The 10,587-nt window shown below is 55.1% G+C and overlaps 1 protein-coding gene across 2 annotated transcripts in view; it reads left to right on the top strand.

Moving 5' to 3' along the window:
• The first annotated feature begins 217 nt into the window (after positions 1–217).
• The window catches only part of ADORA1 (adenosine A1 receptor), a 72,455-nt gene continuing 62,085 nt past the window's right edge, over positions 218–10,587 (top strand). The window contains exons 1-2 of one of the 2 annotated variants that reach the window (XM_039537273.1): positions 218–424; positions 1,493–1,873. In XM_039537273.1, the coding sequence (XP_039393207.1) occupies positions 1,500–1,873 (374 nt within the window). In that variant the 5' untranslated portion in view covers positions 218–424; positions 1,493–1,499. Of the gene's footprint in view, positions 425–919; positions 1,054–1,492; positions 1,874–10,587 lie in introns of those variants that run through there. The other variant, XM_039537274.1, reaches the window with a different exon arrangement.

Raw genomic sequence — 10,587 nt, 5'->3', positions numbered from 1 at the left:
AATCATTTTCAATGCCCTCTGCTGGACTCTCTCCAACATGAGCAAGGGGGTCCGAATCTGGCTCTGGTGAATTCAACACAAGTGTGCAGGTGAGACCATGAGTGTGTCTCCTGCATCTCTTCTGTTCGCAGGCACTTCCAGCCAAGCTCCTTGGAGGCTCGATTTGGACAGGGCCCAGGAGGTGCTGGGGGAATTCAGCCCCAGAACGCAGGCGGTGTTTACGTGCCGTCCTCCTGGGAGTCCTGCCCCGGCTGACAGCCCCACTGTCGGGCTGCGCCGGGTCCCTTGGCAAACGGGAGCTGCAGGCACTTTCCACCGCGGCAAGGACACAGCCCGTGCCTGGCACTTCATCCGAGCCTGAGGGCAGACGCCGCCGTCGGACCCACTAATCTATCACCCTGCAAAGCAAACCGCGCAGCGAGGGGTGAGGCTCGGGTGGGGCCGGGGTGTGGTTCTGGGTGGGGCAGCCCTGGAGATGGGGCTCGTGCTGGAGCTCGCTGTGGGGCGGCGGGTGAGTCTGGGTCTGGGTCTGGGTCAGCTGCCTCGGGCGCTGATCGGGATCCTGGGGCTGGAGCACGCTCCCGCCCTGCAGTCCCTGCTTCTTCTTCGCCACTCCCGGCGCCTGGGCAGCCGAAGGGCTCCGAGCCCCTGGCCGCCGCCCCCCTGCTCGGCCCGGCCCGGCCCGGCTCGGCGGAGCCGCCGCTAGCTCGTTACCATGTTGCAGGGGCTGAGCGCGGCGCGCGTGGCCATGTGATTGCCGGGGAGGCTGCAGGCGGCGAGCGGAGCCGGGCTGCGCCGGGTCCGGCCGCTGAGCGCCGCGGGGGCGCCACGGGCAAGGAGCCGGGGCGCCGGGAGGCGCGCTGGGAGCGGGATGGCGGAGACCCCAGTAGCCCCGGCGGCCGCTCGCACGGGCTGAGTCCGCCGCTGCCCCGCCGGGAGCCGCGCGTCGCCTGCCAGCGAGGAGCGCACGGGCGTGCGGGGCGCAGCCACTTCGGAGCCGGGCCAGCGCGGCTGGGAGGCGCCCGCTGCTCCGGGGGGCAGGGACCTGCCTAGGTGAGGGGGGTGGCCCGCTGGGGGGGAGGTGGACAAGTGAGGGAGGGGGTGCGCAGGTGGGAGTTGGTGACTGGCTGGGGGTGGACAGGTGGAAGGGGGGTGGACAGGTGGGACGAGGTGGCCAACTGGGCAGGGGGATAGACAAGTGGAGGAGGGGTGGACAGTTGGGAGCTGTACAGGTGGGGGAGGGGTGGACAGGTGAGAGGAGGTGGGCCAGCAAGGGGGGTGGACAAGTGGGAGAGGGGGTGGCTGGCTGGAGGGTGGGTGTACAGTGGGGGAGGGGTGGCTAGAGAGGTGGTGGCCAGTTGAGGGGGAGTGAGGGAGGTGGCCAGCAAGGGGGCAGACAGGTGAGGGTTTCTGTCCTCACAGCTGCTCTCCAGTTGGTGGGCTAGGCATAATGCCAATGCCAGGGGTAACTGTCTTCCCCATGTGTTTGCAGGTGACAGATGGGCCCTGTCTCCAGCGGGGACCAGGGCACTATGGCACAGTCCGTCTCTGCCTTCCAGGCTGCCTACATCACCATCGAAGTGCTGATTGCCTTAGTGTCCGTGCCAGGGAACATCCTGGTGATCTGGGCTGTCAAGAAGAACCAGGCTCTGCAGGATGCTACCTTCAGCTTCATCGTCTCGCTGGCTGTGGCTGATGTGGCGGTGGGCACCCTGGTCATCCCACTCGCCATCGTTATCAACATTGGGCCGCGGATGGAGTTCTACACCTGCCTGATGGTGGCCTGCCCCGTCCTCATCCTCACTGAAAGCTCCATCCTGGCTCTGCTGGCCATTGCTGTGGATCGCTACCTGCGTGTGAAGATCCCCCTAAGGTAGGAAATCCCCTGGGCGCAGCAGAGCCTCTGCTGTCACCTTGTGACGGAGCCGGGACGCTGCTGCTGGCAGCATGAAGACAGGTCCATCTATAATCCTGGCTGAGATCAGGAACACCCCAGCTCCCTCTGTAGCAGCAGGGCCACTCTCATGTCTCCCACCCCCTCGTGTCTCCATCCTGCTTTAAGGGCTGGATGGCCAGGGGGTCTGTCCGTGCATCATGCTATACACACCTGCCACATTGACAGGCCTGCCCGTTGTGATCATGACGGCAGTGAATGTGTCCAGCTCCACAAGGGGTGCTGGCAGTGACCGGCTGCCCTAGATGCTATGGGGAGAAGAGGCCTAGAAGCTGTACCTGATACAGAGCTGCTTGCTCTGCTCTGGCCTGCGCACACACTTATCACTTTGCTTCAACACTTCCTCCCGGGATGTGTTTATTTAGAATGTGCCTGCGAATTGTGCTCCTGTTGCCATGTGCCTTGCACCACGTGGCTATGTAACCCCCTGCACCCCCACCGCCCCACACACTCCCAGGCCAGCACAGAACAAAGAAGTGTGCCCTGGAGCTGAGCGCCACTAGAGAGAGGATTAGCTGCATGACAGTGGCATGCTTCAGACGGCAGGAATGTGAAGACAGCCCTGGCCTGACTCCTGGCTCAGTGGGGCATGGAAACCCAGTGTCTGATTATAATGGCTCTGGGGCATCCAAAACCCCCAGTGGGTCTGGTGCCTGTGCTCTGCGGGGGCTCCTGAGGGGCCAGTGCTGGTGCTGCCTTGGGGCAGAGAGAGAGCCAGTGTTCTAATCAGCACTTGCCACCTGCTCCCCTCTCTGTCCTGGGGCAGAACTGCTTCCCAGAGGAAGTACTGGCTAGGGAGATGCCCCAGAAGTTAGGAAATTTTAAGACCCTTTTCCTCCGGGCTATGATGTTTGCTGACAGAGCCAAGCCCACAGTGAGTAATGTCTAATTGCCATCATGTTGTGCCTAGGCAGAATGTGGGGTATAAATCAGGCAATGCCCTTTGTTTGAACTCTGTAGCGCTGATAGGAAATGTTTAACCCCTTCACTTCTCCGCTGCTCCCCTGGTGCTCTTGGGCTGCCAGGCTTCATGGCCTTTTCACGGCAGAGACCCTGAAACACATGGTGGCATGGGAGCTGGGTAGAGGTGCTGGCTATGCATGGGGGTGGGGGCAGGGACAGGGCCGCCCAGAGGGGGGGGCAAGAGGGGCAATTTGCCCCAGGCCCCGCGTCCCGCAGGGGCCCCCACGAGTGTTTACCGGGGCCCCTGGAGTGTTTCCCGTCTTCCTGCGGCAGGTCCACCGGAGCCCGGGACGAGTGGACCTGCCGCAGGCATGACTGCGGCAGGTCAAGCGGAGCCGCGGGACCACGGCACCCGCCGCAGTCACTCGTTCCGGGCTCCGGTCGACCTGCCGCAGGCATGCCTGCGGGAGCTCAACCGGAGCCAAATGCTGCCCCCCAGGGAAAGGGCCGCCCCACGCGCCTGCTTGGCGCGCTGGGGTCTAGAGCCGCCCCTGAGCGGGGGGCCCCCGCCGCCGAAGACCCCGGGCCCCCGGAATTCTCTGGGCGGCCCTGGGCAGGGAGCTGCGTGGTTGCTAGATGGGGTGCATAGATGTGTGCTTCTAGATGCATATGTACTGTAGGAAGTTCTCTGAATGTCCTGAGGTCCCTACTTTGGCTGCTTCTGCTCCTCCTGACCGGAGTCCCTGGTTGGCTCCTCTCTGCTGTTTTTTTCCCAGGGCTCCATGGCAGAGGGAGAGGGGTGGCACCCCCAGACCATGCTGCACATAGTGATCTTGGGGTTCATTAAGCAACAAAGCAGTGAATGAGAAAAGAATAAAACTTTGAATAAAACAAACTAGAGAGCGTCTGTGGTGAACAGCTGTGCACAGCTACTCTGGGTTCTCTACCCAGCTTCCAGGGCACATGTCTAAACTCCTAGATTCATCATACTGACCCTCATGAGGGAGCGTCTCTACATTATAATCTTCCACAAACATCTCTCTGCATCTTCCCTCTTAAAGAAAAAACAATTAGTTCTTAAATACACATGTATATAAATAAATGGCTAACAACCATCTAATATCTCTCTGGAGTGAGTCTTTACCGCTCACTTTCCCTTTCTCCAGGCAGGTTAGCAAGTCTGTCTGAGTCTTTCAGGCCGTTTTATCTCCCTCTCTGATCTTCTCAGTATCAGCCTTTCATTAGTTGTTCTCTTGTTCCTTGCCAGTTTCTCCTTTGTCTGTTGATGATAAAGGATTAGTCAATTGGGAGATGCCATAGTCCACATCAGCTGTCAATGTGTTGGAACTTTCTTGGATTACTCATAGATCCCTTTGATCAAAATGTGTCCCCCTTGTCTGTCTGGACTACATAAAACCTTGGATGCAGCTGTTCTTTAATGGTACCACTTTGGCCCCAAATATTAGACTTGTGATTCCTCAGGCACACTCTATCACCTGGGTTAAGAGATGGGAGATCCCAGGCCCTTTTGTCAAAATAATTCAGCTTCCACTTCTGATTTTCTTTCATCTTCTGCATGATTTCATTCTCATGAGATTTCAGCAAGTTATCAGTGATTGGTACATTAGATCTGATCCTTCTTCCCATTACCAGATGAGCTGGAGAAAAGCCATTCTCCAGGGGCATACTTTGGTAAACCACTAATGCTTTATACAAATCACCCCCACTGTCAAAAATCTTTTTAAAGGTTGCGTTACTGTCCGTATTGACCTTTGCACAAGCCCATTCAATTGGGAGTAATTTCGGCTTGATGTTTTGTGATGGAAATCCCAATCTATGGCAAATTGCCTAAATCTGCACTGGAAAATTGTGACCCATTTAAGGTGACCAGATAGCAAGTGTGAAAAATCGGAACGAGGGTGGGAGGTAATAGGAGCCTATATAGAAAAAAGCCCCAAATTTCAGGACTGTCCCTATAAAATCGGGACATCTGGTCACCCTAGACCCATTAGCACTAAAGACTTCATCTGCAATTCCATGTCTGGAGAAGATTCCCTTCATGCCGGCTATCACTGACTTGCTATTAGTACTGTGCAGTGTGCAAATTTCTGGATACAGAGAATAATAAGCTGTGACTATTAAAGAATCCTTTGATTGCCAGGTAGATAAGTCAGTGCCGACCTTCTCATAAGGCCTTTGTGGAACTGGGTGAGGTCTCAGTGGCCCTGCCTGTTGGCATGGCTTGTATTTCAAGCATGAACAGCAATTTCCTACCACATTAGTAATGTTGTGGTTGATCCGCAGCCAATACAGCACCTCTCATGCTCGTTGTTTGGACTTTTCAATTCCTAAATGACCCTCGTAGATCTTCTGTAGCATTTCTTTTCGGGGGCTCATTGGACTTACAACCTTACTGCCCGGGAAAATCACCCCATCTATCACAGCAAGCTCAGGTCCGCAGTTCCAATGGTCTCTCCTACTTGGACAGCAACTGCTTATTTCTACAGGCCACCCTTTAATGATCACCTCTTTAAGGATCCCCAATGATTCATCTTTCTCTGTTTTTCCTCTTATTAGTTGCGGTTTCCTTCTCATTCAGCACTTGCGACAGCAAGTAATGATCTTGGGGTTCATTAAGCAACAAAGTGGTGAACGAGGAAGGAATAAAACTTTTAATAAAACAAACTAGAGAGCGTCTGTGGTGAACCGCTCTGCACAGTTACACTGGGTTCTCCGCCCCACTCTCCCCACTCGCTGGGCACAGCTCTAAACTCCTATATTCATCATACTGTCCCTTATGAGGGAGCATCTCTAAATTATAATCTTCCGCAAACCTGTCTCTGCACTGCATGGACCTGCTGTGGCCGCAACCCAGCTGAACAGCCAGAGTTTGCTTTTTTGGACTGTTTAGACAGGCTGTCCTGGCAGGGCTACCATCCCCTCTGCGAGCGACACCCCCTACCCCCACCCCCCAGCTCTTGAGGTGAGCATGATGGCCTGATTATTCCAGACTGGATTTCTCCTTTTATAAGAATATTCTATTTATCCCACACACAAAAAAATCGGTGCCAGTTTGGCCAGGAGGTAAGAATTTAAACACAGCAGCTGGGGGATGCACAGCACCAGGTGTGTCCCTGCAGCTTGCCCATCTCCTATCTAACAGCCTTCCTAAGGCAGTATCCATACACCCCTCCCACCTGAGAGCTGTGCTCCCCCCTCCACCAAACTGAGCTCGGACCGCACTTTTGGAAACATGATGATATGACCGTTATTATTCCATATTATTATTAATTTCTATTGCGGTAGCACTTAGGAACCCCAGTCACAGCCAGGAGCCCCTTGTGCAAGGCGCTGCACAAGCACGGAACTGAAAGACGATCTGTCCCAGGCCAGGAGTGCCGGAAGGATAGTTGTTCAGAGATCTCTAGGCCTTCTCAAGAGGGTGAATCGAGGGGCGGGAGCTAAAGGAATCTCCCACCTGTATGGGCAGGGCTAGTGAGGCAACAAGGGAGCAGTTAGCCGGGCTCCTGACTGAGAATTGCCTGGTGTTTCCCTTCTTTTACATACTAAACCTTACATTTCTAACAAATGTGTTGCTGTGGGAATTTCTTTGCTTTTATGTGTATTTGCCATAGTAAACCAGCAGCGAAGCAGGTTACATCCCTACACAGCTCGTTAGTGTAGTAGTTAAAGCTGCAGTGATACAATATCGTAGTTCAAGGCTGTGACAGACAATGTTTATAAAGGATTTTTTCCGAGCTAGAACCAGATATAATTTTATACCTGGTTTATCACTGTGTAACCCCCACCCCCGGGTGTTAAAATTACTCCAAAAATATTCTTACTGGGTCTGGAGCTTGCACCTTTAAGCACCATTGATCAGGATGATGCTAAGGCCAGGTTGACCCAGCTACAGCGCTCAGGGAGGGGTGTGAAAAATCCACACACCTCAGCAGTGTCATTAAGCCAACCCAGTGCAGATGGTATGAGGTCGACGGAAGAATTCTACCGCCTCTCGGGGCAGTGGATGAACTCTGCTGACGGGAGAACCCTTCCCGTCACTGCAGTCAGCGGCTACAGTGGCGCAGCTGCCCAGCTTGACCCCTGGGTCAACGGAGTTGATCGGCACACCTGGGTGCGCCGCATCTCTGCAGATCAGGCTGCTTGAGAGAAGTATGGTGATAAAGTGCCGGGCAGTGTCCCTGCCCTGCTTAGCCTGGCTCGGACGGTGCCAGGGATGAGCGGGCTGTGGTTGGCTGGTGGGATAGGGCAGAGGAATAGGTGCCTTCTAAAAGGGGTGGTGAGTCGGGAAGGGCAGTTTGGAGACATCCAGAGCGTAAGCCCCAGGCCTCTATGCCCCAGCTGGCGTTTGGGAAACCCCAGGGAGGGCTGCTAGCCCAGGGTCCTGTGTCTGGCAGTTCAGGCACCAAGACACTAGAGAGCAGAGAATCAGGCTGTGATAGGATTCTGGAGAGACATGCCACCACCCTGTCACACAGCAGGGTGGGCTCAGCTCTGACCTTCTCTGCACCAGCTGTTTCTCACCTCTTTCACCTCCGTCCCATTGGGCTGGGGAGGACTCGGGACTGACAGCTCAAAGGCAGAGCACGCAGTGCAAGCAGGCATTGCCTTCCAGGCGGAGAAAGCAGGCTGTCTGCCAGCATGAGCATGGCACAGGGGGCTGATAAACCAGCCCTTGCTGGATCATGCTGTTAGCCATGATCAGGCTGTTGGCTGTGCTGGAAGGATGGCGAAGTGATATGGGAGCTAGTCTGGGAACTTGGAGACTTGGGTTTAATTCTTTGCTGCACCACAGCCTTCCTGGGTGACCTTGGGAAAGTCACTTAGTTTCTCTCTGTGCCTCACTTCCCCACCTGTACAGAGGGGATAATAGCACCTAATATTGTTCCAGACTAGGTGGGGCTCAGATACTACAGTAGTAGGGGCCATATAAGCAGAGGTGGATTTACAGTGAAACACAGGGTGCCCTGACAGGGGCCTCCAGGGCCGAGCAGCTGCGGGGCAGAAGCTTGGTCCTGCCAGCTCCTGGGGCTCCTGCTGCAGGCTCTGCACTCACCGGCAGCTAAGCTAAGCTCCCCACTCCCACACCTCCTCCCCGAGCGTGCCGCATTCCTGCCCCTCCCTCTCCCTCTCAGTGCTTTCTCCGCCGCTGAACAGCTGTTTGCCGATGCTCAGGTCAGTCCGGGAGGGAGGGGGAGGAGTGGGGCCGCAGTGCGCTCAGGGGAGGAGGCGGAGAAGAGGTGGGGGCGGGGCCTTGGGGAAGTGGGTGGAATCAGGGCAGGGCGGAGCAAAGGCGGGGTCCCCGCACTCCCTCTACACATACCCCTCCCAGCCCCCTGCCGTGAGCCACTCAGGGCAGGGGGCTGGGAGCACCCCCATGACCCCAGCCCACACCCCCAGCCCCCTACCCTCCCAGACTCCTGCACACCCCCCCCCCCCCACATCCCCACCTGCACCCCTCGCACCAAACGGGAGCTGCCCCAGGTAAGCGCTCCACACCCCAACCTCCTGCCCCAGCCCTGAGCCCCCTTCCTCACCCTAGCTCCTGGCCAGACTCTGCACCCCCCAGCCTGCTCCTGCACCCTAACTTCCTCCCAGACCCTGCACCCCCGTCCTGAGCCCTGTCCCACACGCTAAGTCCTGGCTAGACCCTAATGTTTTTTTACATTTTTTTTAATAAAGCGCTCTTATCCAAAGTGCTTTACAATAGCTAATGGTATGAACAGTATTTGGAAAGATCATTAACTGGTCTGCCGAGACCCTCAGCAATTTTTCAAGTGGTTGGTGGAAAAATAAGTTAGATTACAAAAACAATCAAGGTATCTCACTTTATTTTCATTTACTTCCTATTACTTATAGGAGGAGGATGAAGGAAAAAAAGAATGAAAAACGGGGCCGTGGGGGAGATAAGAGAGAATGTTCTTTTTCTTGGCTGGGTCCCAAGGAAGGGCCCCAAAAATGAAGCTGAGCACAGGGCCCCACTAACTCTAAGTCCGCCACTGCATATAAGTACTGAAGATAAGTTAAGCAGAGTAGCTCTGAGGAAGGGAGTTCCCAACATGGACCACGGTCACTGACCGCCCAAGGCAGGGCAGTTGCTTGGTGGACACCAGTGGCAAGGTGGGGCTCTGACAAGCAGCTTCCACCTTGTCTGCTGAAGGGCAATAAGGCCAACCCTTTCGGCTGTTCTGTTTGCTCTTAAATTGTCCCAGAGCCGCAGCTCCTATCAACAGCTCCCACAGCGAGCACTGGCTCTGTGTGTGTTGGCAGGGCAGGTGTGCTGGTAGCAGATGGGGGAATGCTTATCTGATGCTGCTGGCTCCCTGTGAGTGGAGCAGGAGCACTGGGTCCTTGGCCAGCACCTCAGCTCCATCTTTGTGCAAGCGGCCATGCTGGTCTTCAGCCAAAATCAGCGTTCGCCTGAGTTCTGGGGCTTCTATCTCAGGGTCCTGCTTGTTTTTCAGACCCCAGAGTAGTGGGGGTCACTTGGCTTCAGGAGGGCTCTTCACATTCAGCCATTTACTGGCAATGGGGAAGTTATGCTCCAGTAGGGACCACTGGCCAGATGAGAGAACAACGTGAATGGACTGAATTTGGCCCCACGTTTGAACAGTTTGACTTGACCTTCTCTGCCTCTGTTATCCGCACCTGCAAAATGGGGATAACCCCCAGCTAGCTCACATAGTTATTTCACAAAAGCTCCTCAGATGGAAGCCCCACGGCAAGGCAGCATATTATCGCTACCCTCAATGACTAGTATTTTCTGTTCCGCAATCTAGTGCTCACCTAGCAGGGCAGGCAGACTTTGCAGTTACCGCTATAAAATAGGCAGGCTGGCACACTGGGAAATGCTTTGTTTTTCATCCTCGCAAGAGACTCCTGAGCATTAACCTCAGTGATTAAAGCTAAAGCTCCTGCTTCAACTGTGTGCCCCTCCTCCCCCACAGTGCACTTTCCCAGAAACCTGCATGATCAAATTAAATCAAGGAGCAGAGCAGCAGATGTGAGGGAACCCAGAGTGCTGAGTGCTTTCCTTGCCTGGCTCCCGGTTTTTTTGCTATGTAAGAAGCCAAGTGTGAAGTGATCCAAATGTTAATCAGATGCCTCGGCCTCTTTGGAACGTTCTGAATGGGGGATACTTGCAACATGGACACGCTCTGTGCTGCCGCCAGAGCTGAACCACGGAGCTGGTGGGCAGGGATCAGCAGCGGCTTGGCTGCTCAGGGTAAAACGCCCAGCTTCTGCCTCTGCTTGGCTGGGTGCATGTCTCACTCCGAAGTTTGCATTCACAGATCCAAGGCCAAATCAGCACAGAGAAGAACTCTTTGCTCAGGAATGGAATGCATGGTTCAAAACAGGGGAATAACCTTCCCTCGTGCTTTCTAAGCAATCCCCCAACCATGATTTTCAGTACAGCTCAGGGCAAGATTCCCAAGCATAGCCAGGGCCAGATGTTCCAAAGAACTAAGCACCCAATGTGCACCCAGCACGCTGAGCTCTTGGCAAGTTCTTACTGCTTGTAGAGGTGTCTGACTGAGAACAGGCTGTCTTGGAAAGTGACTGCCAAGCAATGCTAGTGAGTGCCTGATTTGGGGAGAGCCCGGTGACTCTTTGGCTGATGTGTTCAGGCTCTAATGCACAGGAGGCTGAGACACCAGCAGGCCCAGGTGACATTTTACTTTGTTTTTTTTGTGGCAAACAGGAGATTT

The sequence above is a fragment of the Mauremys reevesii genome, linkage group 4, assembly GCF_016161935.1.
Source record: "Mauremys reevesii isolate NIE-2019 linkage group 4, ASM1616193v1, whole genome shotgun sequence".
Taxonomy (NCBI): domain Eukaryota; kingdom Metazoa; phylum Chordata; order Testudines; family Geoemydidae; genus Mauremys; species Mauremys reevesii.
Note: the sequence above shows the minus strand (reverse complement) of the source record. Positions and strands in the feature narration are given on the sequence as shown.